This window comes from Choloepus didactylus, chromosome 16 (genome assembly GCF_015220235.1).
Source record: "Choloepus didactylus isolate mChoDid1 chromosome 16, mChoDid1.pri, whole genome shotgun sequence".
Classification (NCBI taxonomy): Eukaryota; Metazoa; Chordata; class Mammalia; order Pilosa; family Megalonychidae; genus Choloepus; species Choloepus didactylus.
In genome coordinates this window covers 57,348,668-57,373,096 of record NC_051322.1, presented here as the reverse complement: position 1 = coordinate 57,373,096, position 24,429 = coordinate 57,348,668, and the positions used below count along the sequence as shown (strand labels likewise).

Here is a 24,429-nt window from a genome sequence, read left to right as displayed (position 1 = left end):
TTTTAGGCACGGCTCTCATGCTGCAAATTTGCTCTGAAAACCTTTCCTGAACAGCCCATAATTAGAACTGGTTGCTAATTATGTATACGGCGAGGCAGATGTACTAATAATATGTCTTCAGGAGGCTTTGAAGGAGCTGTTAAAAAATTAAACTCCCTCTGTGGATGCCGACAACAGCTCGGTGGAAGGTGAAATGTCTTCTCTCTGGGATGACTGAAGGTGTCAGTGGATTCTACCCTCTGAAAACAGTATCAGCCTTTAAAACCAGATAGTAATCTGCAAGTGTCCCTCAAACCAGAGGCCGGGGAAGTGGGAGCTTATGGAAATTGAAGTCTGCCAGACAAACAGCAAATGGGTGTGCACAATAGTGCTGGAAACTCAGTTTGGCAGTTCCTCACAAAGTTCAACATAGAATTACCGTGTAACCTCACAATCCCACTACTAGGCACATATCCCAAAGAATTGAAAGCAGGGACTCGAATGGATACTTGGACGCCAGTATTCATAGCAGGATTATTCACAGTTGCCAAAAGATGGCAACAACCCAAGTATCCAACAGATGAATGGATAAACAAAATGTGTAAACACAACAATGGAATATTGTTCAGCCATAAAAAGGAATGGGGTTCTGAGACATGCTACAACATGTATGAACCTTGGAAACATTACGCTGAGTGAAAGAAGCCAGTCACAAAAGGGCAAATATTGTGAATCTGCTTATCTGAAAAATACTGTATGAGTCCACTTATCTGAAATATCTAGAATAGGCAGACTCACAGGGACAGAAGTAGATCACAAGTTACCAGGGGATGTGGGGGAAGAAGGGGAAAAGAATGTCTGAATGGGTTGACAAAGTTTGAGCAATGGAGAGTAGTGATGGTAGCAAAACACTGTAGAAATAATGAATGCCACTGAATTGTATGTTTAAAAATGGTTAAAATGGTATTTTTTATATGTATGTAACCACAATAGAAAGGGGAGATGCTAGAAAGCCTGTGGGAGCTGTGGCAGAATACGAAGGTCTGGGGGAACTGAAGAGCTGGCCCTGCTGTATGGGGGTGTGCCCACTCCCCCTGTGGCTGGTTCTCATCTGATACCTGCTGCAGCCTGGAAACAAAGCCCCAGGACAGGCAGGTTTCACGTACCTTGGAAAGCAAAAAGGACAGCTCTGAAACCAGACAGTCTGCTTCCTGACCCTTGTTCTCCCCCCATCTAGCCATGGCCTGGGCAAGTCACTCTTTGTCTCCATATCTCTAGCAAAAGGAAATTGAAGCAGAGAAATAGTTTTTAAATTGTATTATTTGAAGCTCAAGGATCTCAGCAAGGACTTGAGGTTCCACAAATGGTTGATTCATCCTCACTATATTTTTTTCCAGTTATATATGCTTCTCGGTATAGATGCTACATATCATATATATTAACAGTTTTATTGAGATATAATTCACATACCATACAGTTCATCCATTAAAAGTGTACAACTCAGTGGTTTTTATTTTTTGTCTTTTTATTTTTAAAATTTTTCTTTTTATGTTTTTAAACTTTATTTATTAAATTAAAAAACAAGCAATAAAAAAACATTTCAAACAAAACCAAAACTAAGGAATAAAGAAACAACCTAAAATAACTACATTGCCTCCAACATGGCCCTACCATACCCCAAGAAAATTAACAAACCCTAACCAAACAAAGGACAAAGAAAAACAAATAACCTAAAATAACAACATTGCTTCCAACATGTTCCTATCATTCCCTGGAAAAATTAACAAACCATAGTCGTTCCTGAGCATTCCCATAACGTTAAGTTTACCCTCCGTAACTCATCTGTTCTTATTAGATTATCGTTCCCCCTTCACTAGTTGCTGTCTATTGCCAGGTCCCCTACATTCTGCAATTAAAAACATCTATTTTACATTTTTCACAGAGTTCACATTAGTGGTAACATACAGTATCTCTCTCTTTGTGCCTGGCTTATTTCACTCCTTGTTCTTCTTACTGCTGCATAGTAATTCATCATGTGTATATACCACATTTCATCCACTCGTGTTTTGAAGGACATTTGGGTTGTTTCCATCTCTTGGCAATTGTGAATAATGCTACTATGAATGTTGGTGTGTAAATATCTGTTTGTGTCACTGCTTTCAGATCTTCTGGGTATATACCAAGAAATGAAATTGCTTGATCAAAGGGTAACTCGATCTAGTTTTCTAAGGAAGCATCAGACTGTCTTCCACAGTGGCTGTACCATTATACAGTCCCACCAACAATGAACAAGAGTTCCAATTTCTCCACATCCTCTCCAGCATTTGTAGTTTCTTGTTTGTTTAATAGCAGCCATTCTGATTGGTGTGAGATGATATCTCATTGTGGTCTTAATTTGCATCTCCCTAATACCTAGTGAAGATGAACATTTTTTCTTGTGTTGTTTAGCCATTTGTATTTCCTCTTCAGAGAAATGTCTTTTTATATCTTTTGCCCATTTTATAATTGGATTGTTTGTACTATTGTCTTTGAGTTGTAGGAGTTCTTTATACATGCAAGATATCAGTCTTTTATCAGATACATGGTTTCCAAATATTTTTTCCCATTGAGTTGGCTGCCTCTTCACCTTTTTGTCAAATTCTTTTGAGGTACAGAAGCTTTTAATTTTGTTGTTTTGTTTTGTTTTTGTTTTAAATTCAGTTTTGAGATATATTCACATACCATACAATTATCCATGGTGTACAATCAGCTGTTCACAGTACCGTCATATAGTTGTGCATTCATCACCCCAATCTATTTTTGAACATTTTCCTTACACCAGAAAGAATAAGAATAAAAAATAAAAGTAAAAAAGAACACCCCAGAAGCTTTTAATTTTGAGGAGTTCCCATTTATCTTATTTTTTTTCTTTCCTTGCTTGTGCTTTGCCTGTAAGGTCTAAGACGCGACCTCCTAATACAAGGTCTTGAAGATGTTTCCCTGCATTATCTTCTAGGTGTTTTATCATACTCTCTCTTATAATGAGGTCTTTGATCCAATTTGAGTTAATTTTTTGTGTAGATTGTGAGGTAAGGGTCCTCTTTCATTCCTTTGGATATGGATATCCAGTTCTCCCAGCCCTGTTGTTGAAAAGACTGTTATGTCCCAGTTCAGTGGGTTTGGGGGCCTTATCAAAAATCAGTCGACCGTAGATCTAGGGGTCTATCTCCGAATCCTCAATTCGATTCTATTGATCAATATGTCTATCTTTGTGCTGGTACCATGCTGTTTTGACTACTGTGGCTTTATAGTAAGCTTCAAAGTCAGGAAGTTTAAGTCCTCCCGCTTCATTTTTGTTTTATAGAACATTGTTAGCAATTCGAGGCATCTTTCCCTTCCAAATAAATTTGATAACTAGCTTTTCCAAGTCTGCAAACTAGGTTGTTGGAATTTTGATTGGAATTGCATCATCTGTAGATGAGTTTGGGTAGAATTGGCATCTTATTGACATTTTGCCTTCCTATCCATGAACACGGAATATTTTTCCATCTGTTTCGGTACCGTTCTACAACTCAGTGGTTTTTAGCATATTCACGAAGTTGTGCAGCCATCACCACACTCTAATTTTAGAACACTTTTGTCACCCCAGAAAGGAACCCCATGGCATTAGGAGTCACTCCCCTTTCCTCCCCCCCTCACCTCTAGCCCCAGGCAGCCACTTGTCTACTTTCTGTCTCTATGGATTAGCCTATTCTGGACTCTGTGTGTAAGTGGAATCGGTCAAGATGTGGTCTTTCATGACTGGCTTCTTTCACCGAGCACTATGTTTTCAAGGTTTGTCTTGTAGCATATATCAGTACTTCATTCCTTTTTATGGCTGAATAATATTCCTTTGTATGGATATATCGCATTTTATTCATCTGTTTCTCAGTTGATGGATATTTGGGTTGTTTCCACTTTTTGACTTGTCAACCATGCTGCTATGAACATTTGTGTTGAAGTTTTTCATGGACAAGTTTTTGGATTATATTCCTGGGAGCAGAATTGCTGGTCATTTGGTAACTCTATGCCTCAAGATGTTAAACATAATTTTAAGTAGATAGATAGACAGATACTGTGCTGGTTTGTATATATTATGTCCCCCAGAAAAAGCCTTATTCTTTAATGCATTAATCTTGTAGGGACAGACATATTAGTGTTGATTAAGTTGGAACCTTTGGATTAGGTTGTTCCATGGAAATGTGACCCACCCAACTGTGAGTGATAACTCTTGATTAGATAATTTCCATGGAGGTGTGGCCCCGTCCCTTCAGCCTGGGCCTTGATTAGTTCACTGGAACCCTATAAAAGCTCAGACAGACGGAGCTCACTGCTAGCTGCAGCTGAGAGACACATTTTGAAGACGGCTCTTGAAAACTGATATTTTGGAGAACGCCATTTTGAAATGCAACCTGGAAGTAAGTAGACGCCAGCCACGTGCGTTCCGAGCTAACAGAGGTTTTCCGGGTGCCAATAGCCTTTCTCCAGTGAAGGGACCCAATTGTTGATGTCTTATCTCAGACACTTTATGGCCTGAAGACCGTAAACTGTGTAACAAATAAACCCCCTTTATAAAAGCCAATCCATTTCTGGTGTTTTGCAAAATGGCAGCATTAGCAAACCGGAACAGATTCCTAACATATTTTGAAAATTGCCTTAACAGTGCAAACTCAAGAGTGATCCAAAGCAAATCCTAACACACTGGTGACCATCTATACATTAACTAGGCACTAATCAGCCCATGCTGCCATAGTGAGCTGATTTGGGACAGACCATGGAACTTTACCTGCCATATCTTCACTTGCAAGACAAGATGTTTAAAAATGGTTACCATTGGCCCCTACTTGTCTTTGTCAGTTGGGATTATATGTATCTGCATAACCAAGACCAAAGGAAACAAATTGGATGCTGAGACCAACTTTAGACAAGAATTGTCATCCATAACTCCTGGTTCCAGATTTGTTTGCATGTCAAAGCTTCGGTGCTCTCATAGGGAGTGAGATATACATTTTAACATAAAATACATTTAAACATAAAAAACTTGTAACTGTTCTAATCTGTGTATTTGGGGACTTGGTGTAAGACTTCATTTAGAAAAATCATTCTGCTACTCAAAAGAAAATTGAGCATCAGTGATCCAGGTGACTGAAGGTCCCTGCCTTGGTTTCCGACCTTGTTCTGATTGGGCTTGAGTTTCCACTGGTTTGCCGAGGATCTTTGAAGAGCCCTAGAGAGAAATGTTAATCTGCCTCGCTAGAGCTGCTAAGATTTGTCCTCGCCCTTCCTGGGCCATCTGTAACTGCAGACATTTGTTCATGTCATTCTTAAGTATTAATTGAGCACCTACTATGTATGAGGTAATGTGCTTGTCATTAAAGGAGTTTCAGAGAAGAGAAGGCATCGTGCTCTGTCGTCAGGGTACTTGCTGTCAGGTTTGAGATACAGGGTGTATAATAATAATAATAAAATCAACTAGTCTAAAGGTATTTAGATATAAATATTTCCAAATGGGGTGATAAAAACACCAAATGCCATAGGAATTCAGGAGATGCCAGGGACGGCTTCGCAGACGAGGTGGGACCTTACTGCAGCTTAGGAGAGAGGTAGCTACGATTTGGGTGAGCGAGGAGAGGGTGACGCAGATCCTGAAGTTTTCTTTTGAACTCAAGATTTGGTCACTCTTGGGACATAAACTCTTTATCACGTAGTAATTCAGCTTTGACCAGTCCCCATTCAGCTTTCAGTAAAGGGAACACATGGATGGCCAAGGGAAAACGAGGTATTTCTTAAAGGCTTCTAAGAAGGAATATGAGAGAATTTGAGACCCTGGGTAGGAAACAGGAATGCTGTTGCTCCATACTAGCCAGACAAGGAAGGCATCAATCTTTATTTCCATGAGCCACGAGAGAGTGTGGGCCCCTGTTAATCTGAAAGGCTCCTAGAAAATAAAGATTTATGAAACCCCACTGATCCCAAATTTGCTATAAATAACTGCATGCAGTTTCCAAGCTGTCAAAACCTATTCCTGACGAAGGCACTTCAAGACCGAAAGGTCAGGCTGGATCCCAGGGGAGAACCCCAGGGGAGCCTTTACGCCGGCATCATTAACTGGGGAAAGCAGCCTCCTAAGGTGCTGTTAAGGACCGACTTGGAAGTTAACTAACTTCGCCCGGCTCCCCACTGGCTTTAATTAAATGAGCGCCCATTGGCATCTGAGGTTTTTCGGGCCTGTGGCCTCAGGAAGAGTAGCTCACCCCTAGCAGGATTTGGCCTTCTTCCATCCATCTCCAGTCTTTCTACTGCAAACCCCACAGAGCTGGGCTGGGCACAGAGGAGTCTCCAATTTGCTTTCTAATTTTTTTTTTTATTTATTTATTTAAACTGCTTCTGGCTTAGAAGATCTTCGGCATGTAGAAGTCTTTCGTCCAGAGAGTCAGGGTTGGAGTGTTTAGGAGAAGGTCCCATCCCAGGTGAGAGGAGGCTCCAGGATAAAAATGTTCCTTGAAGAGACCAGGATGAGTGGAGGCTGGGGGTCCGCCAGACATTGGACTCGGTACTTGCGGGACTGCCGCTCCGGGCCGTCCAAAAGCTCGGGAATGAGTCGCACTCAGCCTCAGTCCAGGAGGGCCTGCTGCTCCCATGTAAGCCCTGCGGTGTTCCTGGCGCTTCTGTGTGTCCTCTGCCCTCCCGTTGCACCGAGACGCCGCGTGCACGTAGGCGTGCGCTCACACGTGTGGTTATGCAGTGCACGTGTTAGTTCACTGTGGTGCCAGCCCCCATCTGTGCGTGGAGCCAGTCCGCTCACTTGGCCCTTGGGGTCTCTCAAGCCCAGTGTCTCTGTCAGTTTCCTCCTGGAACCAACCTAGACGTCTGACTGGGAGTCTGAGTGTCTCCTGGCTCCTGCTGGGCCCCTTCTCTGGACAGGACTTTGCTTCAGGGACTCCCTCTTAGACCTTGCACAAACCTGGTGCTCCATCCTATTCGGCTTCTTAAGACCTATGTTGTAAGGAGCCTGTCTGGGGTGTACCCCCTTGAACCTCCTGCAACAGTCCGGTTGCTCCTTGTACTCTCATCTCCTCCCAGTTAACATCATGGCTCTCCTTTGAGCTGTGCAGCTCACATGTGTCCACCTTCCCTGGCTCCACACACCCCAGCCTGTTTTGTCCTGGCCTTTAAGGCTGGGCCCAGGAGCTGGATTTCCAGCCACCCTCCCCTACTAGCTCAGTGTTCTAGTTTCCTGGCTGCTTACAATGAGTTGGCTTAAACAACAGGAATTTACTAGCTCATGGTTTTGAGGCTTGAAGTATTCCAAAATCAAGGTGCTAGTAAGGCAATGCTTTGTCTCTGAAGACTGGCATTCTGGGGCTGGCTGCCAGCAATCCTTGGCTTTTCTGTCACATGGCAATACACATGGCAGCACCTTCTCTTTTCTCTTCTGGGTTTCATGGACTTTGGTCTTCTCACTTGTCTCCATGACTTTCTCTCTGTGGTCTTCTCAATAAGGCCCCCAGCAATAGGATTCAGACCCATCCTGATTGCATGGGCCATGCCTTATCTGGAGTAACTCATCAGAAGGTCTTACTTACAATGGGTTCACACCCACAGGAATGGATTAAGATTAAGAACATGTTTTTCTGTGACACATAACTCAGAGCCACCAGATTCAGGGAACCTCTTCTGTAGAGAACAGGGATTTGATACCTTGACTTCTGATGCCCACCCAGAACTTACCTGAGTTGGCTGCACACTCCCACGACTTGTTATATTACATCAGCATGGTGCTTTTCTCTCCCAGATGAAGCCAACACTTTTATTTTGAGTGGCTTTCCTTCAGTAGTACTCCCTTCCCACTCTAACCCTATCCTGGCTGGGCTCCCACTTGGGCCCATCACCTTTGAACAATGCCCTTTATCCCATCAGCCTCACAAAAACTTTCTGGATCCTGACTTTTTTGTTTGTTTAACCAGTACGCTTGCTTCTTCTGGTTCTGGTCTTTTGCACATTTCATCAGCATGCCTCCTCCACCTGCAGAGCAGGGCCCTTTGCTCAGGGTGAGGCTGGATGGGGCACTCAGCACTGACACCCAGCCAGTGGCCCTGGGGCCCCGTCTCTATTTCCGTGACACCAAGGATGTCCTGGAGACTGGGCAGATGCCTTCTGGATGTCTAGATCTGCTGTGTCTCCTGCTGCTTTCTGACCTCCCAGTCTAGTCCCTTTGTCAGGAAAGGAGTTTGAACTTGTGTCCAGAGGGAATCATTATGAACTTTCAAGTCGGGGCCTGGCATGCCAAAAGGGTGTTTTTGTAAGATTAGCAGTGAGCAGGACAGATTGGAGACTCCGAGGAGGTGAGTGCTTGGCCAGTTTTTAAACCCTGGTAACAAGTCTGTTTCCTCTAAACAGTCCTAGACATTGAAATGACCTCATATCTTGGTTTTCCAGGATTTGGCAAGTTGGATGAGAACCGTTGACACTTGGGCATGCTGAGTGTCTTTGTAGTCCCCATAAACATTTAGAAGTCGCTTGCTTGACCTGTGTATAAAAACACAGAAATGGCTCTTATTTGAATAAACTAACTTATAACTCTTGGCATATTGATTTTAATTTTATTTTTTTGCTTGATTCCATAGCTGGAGACTTTAAAATGTAGTCAGATTCCAAATCAGGTTCATAGCATTTTGTCTGCTTGATCTAAGCATCCCACTTTTTCTTAAAGACGATTCTGTTATCTTTGATTTATAAGGAAGATGCCCATGATCCCTTTGTATTTTGAATTATTTGACTGTATGTTCTGGGGAAGGGTTTGGCTGTAGTCCTTGTGAACTGTGGGTGGGAGAGGAGATTTTTTCTTGCACAAAGCAAGCCAGCTGTTCACCCTCCCCTCTGTGGCATCGTGGGGATTGGGCTGGGCGGTCAGACGGGCTGCTGTGCGGTCAGACGGGCTGCTGTGCGGTTACCCTGGCCTTTTGGTCCTGCTGGCCAGAACGTCAGACTTCTCTGCTCTCCTCTGGTGTTTCTTCCACGGTCTACAAGCAGCTGTTGCCAGGTGAGCAGGCAGGGGCCCCAGTTAATTTCCTCAGTGTCTTGGCTGCCAGGCAAAGCTTTAGATCAGTGGAAACCAAAGCTAGGTGTAGATCTAACAAATGTGTCTTCAGGCTGAAGGGAAAAGCCAGGTTTGCTTTAAGACTGTACTGTAGCTTTTATGAAGAGGTGACAGATGACTTTTATGTCTTCATCTGTGACACATATGTATCAGTACAAAAATAGTTTCTTAAGTGAGCACAATCTGATTTGACTTCTGCTAAAGCAGTGTCTGAGATTTTGGCTCCAAATTTTTCCAAGTCAAGACCAATATTACCATAATTTATCTGTTGAATTTGGGGAGCAAGTTAAAGGTGCCATATCCTCAGCAACTTCAGGTTCTTGTAGAGAAAGGAAGGAAATAGTGATGGATGTGTGGAGACACGGAAGGTTCCCTAGCTTGATAGGTTTACAGGGGAACCGCCTCCTAAGCATTGGGAGCCTGCAGGCGGGCACCAGGCTGGGAGAAGGCCAACACTTTGCGTGCCTGAAGGCAGGCACCAATTTAGATAAGGGTAAAGTTGCCAGGCTCCTTCCGTGCTCCTGTCTCCTGCTCCTGCTGTCTCCCATCTAACCCCAAAGAGATTGTCCCTTGAGATCAAAGACATGCAGTCACACCTTATGGCTTTAGAAAAACTGCACCCTCCCTGAAATACCTGAAAACAGTCACGTAGGAGACTACCTTGTATGCTATAAAAACCTGTAGGAATGAGTAGAATAAGGTTTTTCTTTATTGCAAGAACACAGAGACGGAGTCGGCTCCCTTCTTTCACATGGATGTCAGAAGGATATTCTGCTTTAAGATAGTTTAGTAATTGGAAAACAACGTTTTCACAAGATCTATAAATGGAGGTATAATTTTAAATTTATTTATAGGTTCTTCACTTTAGGGTCCTTTAATAGGCTGCTTTAGTACATCACTTACATATTATAGATTTATACCCACCTTTTTAAGACCACCTTTTCTGCATGAGTTGAATGCTATTTCCAGAGCAAAATAACGTGTGTGTGATGTGGGGGTGTGAGAACTGGGAATGAAGTCTTCTGCCCCAAAAGTATGAGATCTTATGGCATTAATTTGTGGTATCATATAGTTCTTTTTCTAACCAATTTCCTGTGTACACTTTAGTAGTATTAATCACATTCACAGTGCTGTGCACCATCACCACCATCCATTACCAAGGCTTTTTCACAACCCCGGACGGAAACGCTGCACCTGTTAGGCAATAAACAACTCCCATTTCCCAGGCCCCAACCCCAACCCCTGGTAATCTGTAATCAAGCTTCTGTCTCTGCAAATTTGTTTATTCTAGGTATTTCATAAAATAAAAAAATAAAAAATATTTTTCCTTTTTTGTCTTAGGACATTTTTATCAAGGGATGTTCTAGCTGCCAAAAAGCCCAGCTGTGCTTTCCATGCTGGCGACCTCGAGCCTTTCCGTGCTGGGTCCTGACTTGGCACCAGTGCTGCTTAGTGACTGTTCTGGTTTGCTAATGCTGCTGTTATGCAAAATACCAGAAATGGATTGGCTTTTATAAAGGGGACTTTATTTGGTTACAGATTTGCAGTTTTACAGCCATAAGAGTGTTCAAACCAAGGCATAAACATGAGTATACCTTCACTGAGAAAGGCCATTTGCATCTGGAAAACCTCTGTTAGCTGCGAAGGCATGTGGCTGGTGTCTGCTTGCTCTCAGATTGCATTTCAAAATGGCGTTCTCCAAAATGTCGCTGCGTCAGCTTCTCAGGGCAAACCCCGGGCTAGTAACTTCAAAGCGTCAGCAAAGTCTGCTTTCAACAGCCATCTCCAAAATGTCCCTCTCAGCAGCAGCACTGAGATCCTTCTGTCTCAGCTTTTATAGTGCTCCGGTAAACTAATCAAGACCCATGCTGAATGGGTGGGGCCACATCTCCATGGAAATTATCCAGAGTTATCACCCACAGTTGGGTGGGGCATATTTCCATGGAAACAACCTGTCCTAGTTTGCTAATGCTGCAGAATGCAAAACACCAGAGATGGATAGGCTTTTATAAAATGGGGGTTTATTTCACTACACAGTTACAGTCTTAAGTCCACAAAGCATCCAAGGTAACACCTCAGCAATTGGGTACTTTCACCGGAGGATGGCCAATGGAGTCCGGAAAACCTCTGCTAGCTAGGAAGGCAGCTGGCATCTGCTCCAAAGCTCCGGCCTCAAAATGGCTTTCTCCCAGGACGTTCCTTTCTAGCAAGCTTGCTTCTCTTCAAAACATCACTCCCAGCTGCACTCTCTTTTCTCTCTTTGAGTCAGCTCATTTATATAGCTCCACCAATCAAGGCCCACCCCGAATGGGCGGGGCCACACCTCCATGGGAACATCCCATCAAAATTATCTCCCACAGCTGGGTGGGGCACACTCCAAGCAAATCTAACCAGCGCCAAAACCTCTGCCCCACACAGGACCACAAAGATAATGGCATTTGGGGGACACAATACACTCGAACCGGCACACAACCCAATCCCAATATCCCACAAGATGGGATTAAAGAGTATGGCTTTTTGTAGGAGACATAATATATGAAGCTGGCACAGTTCCTTTAAGTCAAAAAGGAGCTAAGAGATCTAGGCTCCTTGAATCTCTGGGGTTAAAGTGAGGCCACTCAGTGTCCAGCCCCTCCTTCCCCCAACCCCGAAGCACCAGCTTCACCTGGGCTGGCAGGTGCACATTCTGAACTGACCCTCAAGGGCGGCTGCTCCCTGATAACCCCAGCCCCTCAGAAGGGTTTCGGGCTCTTGCAGACCCCCAGCTTGGCTCATTGGAAGCTGTTGGTCCCTCAGGCCTCAGGATCAGGCTCTGTGGGGTGAGGCCAGCGCCTCGAATCCCACTGATGGTCCCCGATCCCCTCCTCCCACGCAAGCAGCAAAGCAGGCTACCTCGAGGCCCATCCCTGTCTCATTCTGCCTCCGTAACCAGCCCTTGTGGAGAGAACAGGTTGCCCAACCCGTGACGGCTTCCCAACCTGCAAGAGGCCCGTTGTCTGAGATCCCACCCTTGTGCCTTGCCTGGATGCTGCTCACCATAGACCCAGATTGCAGCTCTGTCCTGTGGCCATTGTCTTCCCAGTTGCCTTTGTTTTTAAAGACACACAATCCTTTCTTTTTCTTTTCACCGTTTTCAATCACAGAGGGATATGTATATTTATGTGTATTAGTGCGTAAGCAGGAAAAAGTCAAAGTATGCACCCCAGAGTCATGCTGGGCTGTACAGGTCATTTTTCTCACTTTCTACTTGATTTAGAGGGTTTGTAATTTTTTATAGAGATATATGGCTTTTATCATTCCCAAAGCAACAAAACTTACATTTGGAAAAATGAATGTTTAAACTCAAACAGAAGCAGACTGTTTTAACAGAAACAGCCCATTTTAAGTAGATTAAACCTTACACCTATGAGCTGCCCAGCTGTGCTTGGAGAGGGGCTGTTCCCTTCTCCTGCCCTCCCCTCTGAGGGGCTGAGAAGCTTAATTCTTCCTCAGGGTGGTGCGGGACACTGATTACGTGCTTCAACTTGGCGGGCCTGGGCTGGGGGACCTGATCAGCCCCTGGGGAGGGTGGTGGGCACGGGCGACAGCGCCCTCCGCAGCCCCCCGGGCCTGGGAAAGTGAGGCCGGAGGCAGGCCCCATTTCCTCACCCAAAATAACACTGTTAGGGGAGGCTTGCCGGAGGGAACCGCCTTTTCCCCACCCCCTTATCTTGCCCGGACACTCCCCGTTGCCAGTGCAACTCCCATTACCACCAGTGCGCATACATTGTTGCCAGACACCGTTACCGGAGCAACTCTCGCCCCTTTTCAATCAACCTCCGCGCCCTCTCAGAACCAATCCAAGCCTTTAACCTCTACAGCTACCCCGCCCTCTAAACGCCCAATATAAGCTTGTACTCTCCCCTAATAAACTCTCTTGGTTTCTTCACCCTAAAAAGAAACGTGTCCCGCCTGTTCCTTTCTCGCCGCCCTCCATACTTTGCACGCCACCCCGCCGGGGACCTGGCCAAGTCCCCCGCCTCGCCCTCGCCTCCGGGAAAGAGCCCCCGCCGCCGGTACCCTCCAAGCAATCCTGAGAGCCTAGGATTTAGCAACCGGCCGCCACCCCCCCCCCCGACGAATCAACTGCGACCGCAGGGTGGCTTCTTGACCAGACTGGGAGCTCATACATTAAACCGAGAGAGAACGCCACTAATAAGTGTGTGTAGAAAAGCCTGGGCAGGAGGTCGGATGATCGATCATGGGGAGAAGTCCAGGAATGCCACCCCCTGGTGAGGGCGTTTGCTGATTTAGTCACCCAGCTGGATTGAGCCAGCACCCCCCCCCCCCCCATTGCGAATTGTTTTGGGTGAGGGAGGTTGGTCAGTGGGAGAAAGACACAGGTAACAGCAAGCAAATTATGCGTCTGTGAGTCTTGTGACTATATTAAGTTATTATTATTATGGTGTTTTTTTTTTTCTTTTCCATAACAGCTGTCTGCAGGGTTCTGTAATAGCTGTGACCTCAGCTGTCCTGTCATCTCTGTAATTGCAGGGGTGTGATAATGTGATATCTTTGGTCACAGAGATGACCACAGTGCCATTACTTCATTCACCGCCTATCGGAAGGTAACTGTCTTGCAGCCAGGAAGGGGAATCTCACCTGGAGAAAGCTAGAGCCACGCTGTAAACTGCACTGCCTTTCTGTGAGCGTAGAGGTGGCTGGATGAGATGCCCATCTGGGCCCCTTCCTGCTCTCAAAGCTTATGTTTTGCTCCCAGAGAAAACAAAACTAGTTGTTCAGTCATCTGACTCTGCATCTGCGTGAGAGACCGTCAATTGCCATTATTCGCGGTACTTATGTTCTCTGAAGTCAATACCAACACTGAGTAGCAAATACTGAGCCATTGCTCCAGGGAAAAGGCAGGTTTATGAGCCCATGAGCCTTTGCTCACAACGCTGGGTCAACCGATCAATGCATAACCTTGTTTTGGGTATGCCTCTGTTTAAAGACTCCTTATTTAATATATGTTGTTGATTCATTAACACTGAAGCCACAGCTGACAGCACTATAACTCATGCCTGAACAAAGCTAACCTAATCCACACATTTTTTTCTGTAAGGCGCATCTCAGCCTTCCTGCACTTAGATACACCAGGCAGCACTTCAGTCCTTGGCTTGAGGACCATTTTAAACAGCGAAATCACCAACCAAAAGCACAAAAATGCAAAAAACTAAATATACTATGGAAAGGACGCTTGTTTACAGTGTGAGAGCTGAAACAAGAAGGCCTGGCATCACCTTGTTCAGCCTCAGCTGGGAACATGCATGTTGGATGACTCAAATTTTCTGCCACACTGCAATGCCTGCAAATGACCATGTAAGCGCTGCAAGTATTGGTTTTGGGGATCAACAAATAAATTTTAGCAAGTAAGCAAAGTCTCAAATGTGGAACCTGTGAATAACGAGGTCATCTAGATCGTAGGCATCGTCTACCTGTTTATACTTGAAAATTTATTGGTTGCTCCCTAGACTTTGTCCCCTAAACTCAATAGTCCTCCTTTCCTTTGGCTTGTTGAGCTGTATAAGTTCCCCACTCAAGAATGAGGAGACAACTTAGTATGTGAACTTGGTGAGGCCTGTTCCCACACCTGGTTTGCTGATACAGGACAGTAATTGGAATGTTAGGAGTAGGTCTTCCCCACGTTGGTCTAGATAGGAGCTTGGAGATGGTCTGACTCAGTGGTCCTCCCCTCCTGCTCCTTGGAATTTCCAGGGAACTTTTAAAAATCCCTGTGCCCACCACCCCACGTTAAGTCAGGGTCTCTGGAAGTGGGTCCATGCATCGGCAATTTTTAACACTCCCCGGGGATTCCAGCGTTCAGCCAGGTTGAGGTCACGGATCTAGCCCAGCTTCTGCATTTTGCACTGAGGAGGGCCGCCTTCCACATCGCCCACTCAGTACCGAGCCAGGCCCTCCTCTCAGGCTCCAGCTCTCACTTGCAATGCCCACGGCCTCGCACTGGCCTTCAGGCTGAGCCCCTGCCACAAGTGACACTCTTAAGGCCACTGGCCTTGAGCAGCTTGCCCATCTAGACCCCAGAAAGACCCTGTCCAGCTTTGCGCTGCTCAGCAGGGGCAGCAGCAGGCCCAGAGTCTAATCTTGTTGAGCCTCACACCCCCCACCCCAAGTCTGTGCCTCCTGGGCCATCGCCCATCTTCCTGCCCAGCTCACCTTTCTCGCCAAGCACCCTGTTGGCCAGTCTTGAGAAGAAACAGGCCCTCTTCCCATATTGGACAACGATGCTCTACCACAACTCCCACTGGACCCTTCACTCTTCTGGACTTCGTGCTGCTGCCGGCTGGAAAGTTGACAGCTTCAACGAGGGGGGTCTCAGGATATCAGGCCCGTCCCCATTTGCCCCAGCCAGTTAGTGTAGATGCCTTTTGTGCCTGAAAGATGCTTTAGAAACCCTGCTCTTCCAGGCTTCTTGTCGCCCAGTCACCTTTTTATTCAGTATGATTTTTTTTTTCCCTCTGTTCTTCCCCCGGTGACCTTTCCTGAAGCTCTCCAGCTAAGTGGATTTATTATAGCCACACCCCTGTGATCAGGCCTGGGTACCAGCAGGGGATAGCACTTACACCTGCAGATGAATCATTAGCCCTTAAAGATAAACAGATTAACTTGCTCCAAGAAGGTTTATCCAGCCATGCAATCTCATTGTCATGGATTATGATGTCTTTGCCTGGGCAGAGTTGAGCTTTCAAGGGATATTGTCCTGAAATGAGCCCAAGTGCTCCGAGGGTGAGCATTTACTATGTACCACATTGGCCTCAAAAATGTATATGGCCCATGTGGAAGGGCCCAAGTTGTGATTATCAGGCAAGGTGGGGACCCCTGAGGGTGCATTTAATCTGGGGACTGGACATGACACTTCCATTTGATGATGGCAGCACGTCATGCCTCAGCCTTGAGCTCTGCCAGTGTCTTACCAAATGTCTGTGTGGTTAATAAGGTGGCATGCTATTTTGATCTAGGCTAAGAATTCTTTGTCAGTTATTAAAACACGCAAAACCTCTGCTTATTAATTTTGCCTGATGGTAAGGAATTTGCATAGTAATGGATTTATTCATGAGGCAAAAAGTGGCTGGTTAAGGCTGACCGCCTGCCCTCTGCCTTGTCTTCCATTGAAGGCTTTCTGAAGATGGAAAGCAGGGGATGCAAGGGTATTTCATACCTTGGGAAGGATCTAGCAAGGTGTCAGCAGGCAGAGGGGAGCACCACTGAGCTACCACTGCAGCAAACAGTCCTTATATTATGTAGAAAGGGCAGGTGCCGTGTCGCTCTTTTCGTGGTGCCATATGATGGTGTCTTGATAATGACTGGCAGTCATCCTTTCCAGCCTCTGTAGTTCCATCTTAAAGATTACGGTTCTCAGTTCCATTCACTGAAGAAGTGAAGCACATCGGTGACTTTTTTTTTTTTCCTTTAAGTAAATCTGACCTTAACAGTGCTCGTGTATGTATGTGCGTGTGTGCGCATATGTGTAAATCTATGGCTGTACAACTCACGTGGAGAATATGAAATGTGCTGGCTTTTTAAAGACAAATCCTTATAACTATATAGAAAGACTTATTCTATTTTGGTTATTTTCCAAATAAACACTCCTTTTTTCCTGAACGGGAATACCTGAATGCAGGTTTTTGATAAGGCAGTTGTCCAATTTTCTGCTTTGGTCAATGGACCTACTTTTCTGGGGCAGGCAGTTGGGGACTTCCTGTGCTCACCATGGAAGGGCAGCCCCACACGACCCAGGCTCCAAAGGCTCCCTCGGCTCTCGTTCCCCAGAGCCCCACTGGGGTAGGGCCTCCATAAAGACAGTCTCAAGCCTGACCCAGTTTGACACATCCACCAGGCCAGGCAGTCAGTGCTGGTTGAGCAGGGGGGCATGGGGTGCATGAGAGGATAAATCTGCCCGGTAGCCAGCTGGGACCTGCCAGTGGACCTCCTTTAGGATGGCGGAAGGAGGGTGGGTCCCACGTCTGTACAGTGGCTTCCGTGACTGAGCGTAGACTGAGCAAAACATTAAATGTCTGTTTACTTGTCATCTGAAAATGCCATTTTTGCAAGGGAAGGCTCCAAGTTTGACAGAATGTGTTGAGATTTCTGAGATCTGAAACTTAACATGTTTATTTCTGTCTGTGGGTATAAGTTATCTCTAATAACAGTTTAGGTGTGCACACAAATTAATATTTTGCTTTCAACTGAAAAACTCAGAACATTATCCAGAGATAAACGGTGTAAATGGCATTTTACTTCCTACCTCCCAGAGGTTGGGGGAGACACTGGTGTTGAGAGTGGTGCAGGGAGGCCTGTGGGGTTTGGTCAGTGGCCAGTTCTTTAGCGCGTAGGACCGGTGCGTCTCTGGCTACCCCACCATATGCAAGCGCAGGTTAGTTGCGTCTAGAAGTGGGTGTAGGCGTGGAGGGAACACATCCCAGGTGCCAACTCAGGCACGAGGCGTTTGGGATGACCCTGTGATTGGCTGGGGTTGGAGAAGGGGCCACATCTAGGATGGTCAGCCTGTTTAGGTGAGGACGCAGCCCCAGGGGAAGGAACGAGAGCATTATTTCATTAATAGTATATACCAGGGACTTCACGTCTAGTCATTTCTCAGTTGCTCTTGTTACCCCTATTTCATAGATAAGAAAACTGAGGCTAAAGGGTGGAGGAATTTTCTACAGCCACAAAGGCTTTCGGGCCCCAGGATTAAATCCAAGTCTGCCTGAGACTAGCAGCCATGTGCCTTTGTGGAGTTACACTGCCTTCGAAATGGGGGTTGTGGGGGTGCCTGCACCTGGGAGTGACTAATTGGGTGGCTGCCCAGGGACTAAAACTAGCAACTAGGGGGTCTGGGCCCACCTGCCACTCCCCACCAGCTTTCCTCAGGATTAAATGAGGAATTCCTAAGGGCCATGCCTCAGCTGCTGGAACTCGTACCTCCAAGCCACAGCTGTGGGATGCTGTCACAGGGCTCACGGTGGGCTGGGGGGACGTCCTCCAAGTCCCTGGGGCTCTAGGGCTGCACAGGGAAGTCACGCTGGCTGGTGAATTGCCACCTGTGAAGTTAGTTCCACAGCCACTGTCTCAAGTCTGGTGGGTTCTGGGAAATTTGGCTAGATAACTAAAATGGAAATTCAGAGTAAATTAATTGCGGAGTGAAACTGCCAATCTTGCAAAAGGTTCATGACGTTTGGGTATGTCACGAAGACACTGCAGATGGTATCAGAGAACTGCTTGGGATGAACACCTTGACAGACAAGGATCTGGGAGAATTAATTAGGCTGGTCTACAGTTGGAGAAGAGGAAAAAGAGACGGAGGATGTGTGATGAGTAATTTTAAAGGATTGGAGTATCAAAAGATGAAGAAAGGCTCTTGGAAAATTGATGAAGCCCTTGAATAGTTTGCAAAATCGACCTTTCTGACTGTGTTATAAAAGTAAAACACAAATAGGTCAAACGTAAACGTTTGGAAATGGACATAGGTGACCGTAGTACACTACTGTGAGAATAATTAACAGTGCTGAATTGTGGGTGAATATGGTGGAAAGGGGAAGTTTAGAGTCACGTATATCACCAGAAGGAAAGTTGGAGGTTAAAACATGAGAATGTATAACATAGTTAATCTTGAGGTGGATGATGACTATGATTAACTGTACAAATATAAAAAAGTTATTTCATGAATGAGAACAAATGTATGAGGGGTTTATGGGGAAAAAATGTACCTATTGCAAGCTATAGACTATAGTCAATAGTAATATTTTAATATTCTTTCATCAACAGTAACAAATGTACCACACCAATACTAGAGATCAGTAATAGGGGAGATAAGGGTGATGGGATGTTTTGGGTTTTCTTTTTTATTATTATTTCTTTTTCTGGAGCAATGAAAATGTTCCAGATTTGCCCATGGTGATGAATGCACAGCCATGATACTGTGAGAGATTGATTGTATACTTCAGATGGATTGTATGGTGTGTGAATATATCTCAGTAAAACTGCATTTTAAAAAGTAAAACAAGAAGCAAAAGGTGTCGGGATAAATTGGTCAGAAAAAGTATTGCCCCCAAACAAAACAAAAAAATAGTGGTTTTATTCTTTGTTCTTAGAATTTGAACATGGTTATAATTTTCATATTCTTAACCTAAATTTTGTCAGATATAATGCAGAAGAGACATACCCTCATAATTTAGTCTCATTTTTTTTCAAAGTAAAGAACCACACGTTTTCTCTCCACCCTCCTCATTTACTGTAAAATGATGGTCTTTGTTTCAAATGGTTTTACTTAACACACACACACACACACACACACACACACACACACAGCCTGCTTCCTTGAACCAGTTAATTTTGGTTAACAGCAAGAGAAACTAGACTGAGTAGGTTTTGGCACATAGTTTGCAAGTCTTCAGCAGCGTGAGATAGTTAATGTCTTGCCTAATCATGCCCCAATATTTACTCTTACTAGTCACTGAGAAACTTTCCCAAAGAAATAATTTATCTCCAGTTGCTTTTGAAATTATGGCCACCCAGACACCAAAATAAGGCATTCAGCAACACCACGGGGGATATCACTTAACTTTTTTTTTAAATCTGCATCCTAACAATTTTGAGGGGTTTATTCAATGTGGTTTTTAAATTTAGTATTCATTTTATCAGCAACCTGGTTCAGATCTGTGACATTTGAATACTTAGCAACATTGTCTAATGCTTTAAGAAAAACTGCATGCAGTGGTCAAGTTATACATCGTGTTACAAGAGCCACCTCGTCTTTTTTTTTGTCTTTTGGGTGAAATTGCATCATAAAGAGGGTTAGCAAATCCCAAGTGGTCGCAAAGAGGTCCTGCAGTCAGAGAAAGGTGCTCCGAAATCAGCAAGTCAAGACCAGCCTGGCCTTAACTGTGGAGGAGGGAACCTGGCAGCATCTTAAAGACCATTTTTATCTGATCATTTTTTTTTGCAATGAGCTTTATGTTTTAGATCAGTTTTGTATTTACAGAAATGTCTGCTCAGTTTTTAAAATACAGTTTTGACTCTTAGATTCTTTCCCTTTCTCTGCAGACGTCGCCTCATCTCCCAGAGGTCCTCCTTAGAGACACTGGAAGACATCGAAGAGAATGCCCCCCTGCGGAGGTAAGTTTTTGGTGGTGTTTTTATGTGTATGTCGATGGTCTGTAGTACAAGATGATTTTTTTTTGTAAAGTTCTTAATGTCCAGAATTAAACTTTAAAATGACAGTCTGATACCCCAGGACTTACGAAACATACTCCTAGCTTGGAACTCCAACTCTGAAGACCAGAAATAGAAAACAATTAAATCCTGATTGTTTATTGGAATAGCCCAGTTTGTGTGTGAATTTGGTTGCTTCTCCCTTTAGTTGCTTCTCATTTTGAAAAAGAGGAAGAGTCCATCTGTTTCTTACGTCTTTCCCCAGGAACGGCACAGCCGTGACTTGTTCTGAACTGAAACTCCAGCAGCAGGAGCAGGGACAGCTAGAACTTAGGAACTGGCTGTGCGGGCCTTCTCCAGGCAGGCGCTGGGGAGCCGCGAGTAGCATGGCTGTGAGTGCCCCTTTGGGTCTGAATATGTTCTGTTTCTCCCTCAGCTTCAAAACGCACTCGCAAGGCATCTTTTTCGGTGACAGGAAGTGCTGAGCTCTCCCCAGCCCCTGGCTGGCAGGTTTCCTTCACTCAGCCCTGCCCTCGCCTGCACCTCTGCCTTGGCAGGCCCTTCTGTAGTGGAGGAGGAAAAGCTCGCATCCTGGAGCTCACCTAATCCTCACAGCAGCCCTGAGCTGGGCTGGGCAGTGCGTGGGGGTCCCCCCATGCAGGAGGAGCTGCCATCGGAAGGTGAGGGGCTGTAGCTTTCCAAGGAACGCCTGTAGTCCGTGCATGCATCAGCCATTCTGTAAACCCGCCCCTGCACACCGCGTGCTTTGCAGCTGGTGGGGATATGGGGCGTCGCTCCTCCCTTTTTTTTGTCTGGGAGGTTGCAGAAGTGGAGGGGGAGCTTACATGGAGAGAGTTGTTCCCTGCCCGGAGCTAACTCCCAGGTTAGAGGTCTTCCCTGCAGGCTAGAGTGGAGGGCAGAAGGCACAGACAGGCTTGGGTCTCAGCAAAGGCATAGGGTGATGGGGAATCTCATCACTGACATGCTTCCAAAGTCATTGTCAAACAGCCCATTTTCCACTTTTGAGGTCTTGCATGTTTTCGAATATGTGTGTCACCCAAGACCATCTTGGGACACATGGCACATATGGGCATGATAAGCGTGGCTCAGGCACAAGTGTTCTTCTCTTGGTCGTTGTTAAATATTGGGAGAAGGCTCTTTGCCCACTCTGCTAGTCATTCTGCAGGAGTCATACAAAAAGCTACATTAAAAGTCAAATTGGGGAGCAGGCTTGGATCCAGAGTCATCAGCTGGGAGGTGTATTCTCAGCCTGCTCTGTGGACCTTTGGAGTTAGAGCAGGTAGGGTCACGTTCCAACGCTCTCTCTCACCCTTGCTGCAAACAGGAAAATCAATCAATCAAAAGTAAGAAGCCCCTGGTATTTCACAGGCTGAAGAATACATGCTCACTTGAGCCATGTTGTAGCAGGGTGCTGAAGGGGCCTGGGTGATGCAGGGACAGGCTGGAAAATGTTACTCGCGTCACAGGGGTTCCAGTTCAGGGCTGTGGCGCCTCAGAACGAGGGGACCAGGGCACTGTGTTCCTGGTTGGGGACCCTGTCTTCCCTGCACCCTCCCTCTGGGGATCACCCCAGGCCGGCCCCCTGTGCCTGTGCTTTGAAGCCCTGTGATGGTACAGAAGAGTGGAATGGAAACAGCTTTCTGCCTTAACTATGAGTTCTGCCAACTCATACTTAAAAGAAGACTAAACTTAATTTAAAGAGATTCTTCTTAAAATATATACTTAAAAAATTAAGTTAGAAATCAAGAGAGTTTCGGTCATTTTAGAAGCCTTTATTTCACCAAAGAGCCTTTTTGGAATTTAAAAAAATGTTCCAATATTCACATAGAAACTTTCTTGTTCCTAAAAATGAAATTAACATAGCCAAGAGGCAAGGACAGTATTTTGGAGGTTGAGAGAGCTGAGTTCTTGGCCTGATGCTTCTGTTAACTAGTCACATGGCTTTGGAAAGTTCCCATCAGCTCTCTGGGGCCTCGGTTTTCCCATCTGTGAAATGAGAGGGCCAAGTTGGCTGCTCTTTGAAGTCCTTTCCAGCCCCAAGATTTCTGTGAAATGAATGTCCTGATAACACTGAAGTGTTTTGAGAACTGTGGGGGTGGAAGGCCATTAGCCAAACTTGCTTTTAAACTTAGCACATTGAACAAATGGCTCCAAGGCATCTATTAAAAACCTTTTGCATAATTAAGCGTATCCTGTAATCAATGCTAACAAGAAAGAGCTAATCTTTCATTAAATGAGTTTTTAATTTTATCTAATTTAATTTTGCACCACTTAAAATGGATGTTTGTAAATGGCTGTTTACATGTTCATGCAGGGGTCTTGGAAGTTTGTTCTTTGCTTAACCACCTGAGCACTCCGTATTCAAGTTTCCTTGGCAATTGTTACCAGCACCACAATTCTTTTAAACCATTTCCTAGATTCCCTGGTGCGAATGCTTAGTTGAATGCATGGAAAAACACACAAAACAAACAGCTTGCTGAATGAAGGGCTAGATTAGTAGTTTATGCAGTTAGAATTGGGTGCTGAGAGCTAAATAAAGGGCCTTTGTTAAGTCATCCCTTTAGAGGTGTTGCTTTTCTCTTGCATGTTGTTGTTTTTTTTTCCTGTAACCACCCAGATGTCCAAGAATTGAGCCTTTACAACGATAGGCCTTAGATGGAGGAGCTGCCCATCTGTCTGATGGTTACCTGGTATCCTAGGAATAAGGAGGTGTAGGACATCCCTACTCGGCATCCAGAAACCCTCAGTTCATCTGCAGCCAACGTGGTAGCTGTCAGCGCCTGCCCGTGATTTTCCAGGGTGTCTGGGCTGATGGGTGCTGGCCACTGCGGCTGTCAAAGGGATTGCTGCAGCTGCCACCTTCCCCTGGGACACAGTCGCCACCTGTGGCCCTTTAGCCGACTTCCCGTTCCACCAGGCGGCCAGGATTTGGCACTCCAACCTGGGGGGCAGCAACACCTCTTTCTGAAGGCCCAGGAGGGGGGCGGTTAGCTTGGTGGTTGCCCCTCCCCTGTGCTGGCTTGCTTGGGTGCTTGGGTGTCCGAGTTTGCCAAGGTGGCATCACCTGTGCCCCACCTGAGCCCATGCACAGTCTAGCTTGTGTCCCCTGCCCTCAGCTTGGTGGCCAGAAAGCTCTCCTGTGGGGGAGGTGGGGTAAGGGTTGAGTACACCTACCTGTGAGCCCTTGGCCTGAGCTAGAAACAAAGGACTCCGAGGCCTTCTAGAAGCAGGGCCTGGGGGAGGGACTAGAGTTGCTCCCTCATCACAAGTAGGAAGGGAGTGCCCACGTGCCCCTCCTGCCCCACCTTCCCTGCTGCTCCACTGTGGGGAGCAGGTCCTCACCCCCAACCTGGCTTGCAGTCCCCAGAGGGGCAGGGGGTGGGGGTGGACTGACCTCAGAGCAAGAGTCCCCCAAAGCAAAGCTTCTGGACTGAGAAACCCTCTCTAGGAGCTTACAACTCGGTCTCTGAGGAACATAAAAAACTGATGTTTCTGGGCATTTTAGAGAGTTTGCAGCCTCAAGAAGCCCTCACCGTGTGTCTCTTGGTCCTGCTGCACCTGTAACACCCCATCACTATTTGGAATATGGGGTGCAACTTCCTATTCTTTACGTTTAGGGACAGCATAAGGAGACACTTCTCACCCCAGCCTTTTTTGTCTGTTCCTGCATTACACTTTCCCCTTCCCTTCAGGTAGGACAAGTACTGGCCTCTGCACACAGTGAGCCCCACAAACATCACCACCTGTACAAAGGAACTTAATTCCATTTATGATTTAAAAAAAGAAAATAAAATCCGATCGTCATCCCCGCCACTGTTCCCCTTACGTGTTCTGAGTTTGGAGGATACAGCCATGAACGCCAGCTATGAATGCTGAGCTGATAAACTGTAACTGGAAAATAATGTCACCTTGTTTTCCCGGGGTTATAGAAAGACGGGAAGGAGCATTTATTCAGAGCCTTCTGTGTACCAAGTACTTTATATGCATGTTATCTTATCTAACCCTTAGAAAAGCCCTGGAAGTTTAGCGTTGGTAGCCCTGTTTTCTGCAGATGAGGACGCTGGGCTCAGAGGTTAAATAGCTTCCTCAGGGGCAGCAGTGAG

The 24,429-nt window shown here is 45.7% G+C and overlaps 1 protein-coding gene across 2 annotated transcripts in view; it reads left to right on the top strand.

Moving 5' to 3' along the window:
• CABLES1 (Cdk5 and Abl enzyme substrate 1) overlaps positions 1 to 24,429 on the top strand; it is a 111,150-nt gene that overhangs the window by 28,206 nt on the left and 58,515 nt on the right. For both annotated transcript variants that reach the window (XM_037805965.1, XM_037805964.1), the window contains exon 2: positions 20,198 to 20,269. In XM_037805965.1, the coding sequence (XP_037661893.1) occupies positions 20,198 to 20,269 (72 nt within the window). The remainder of the gene's footprint in view (positions 1 to 20,197; positions 20,270 to 24,429) is intronic.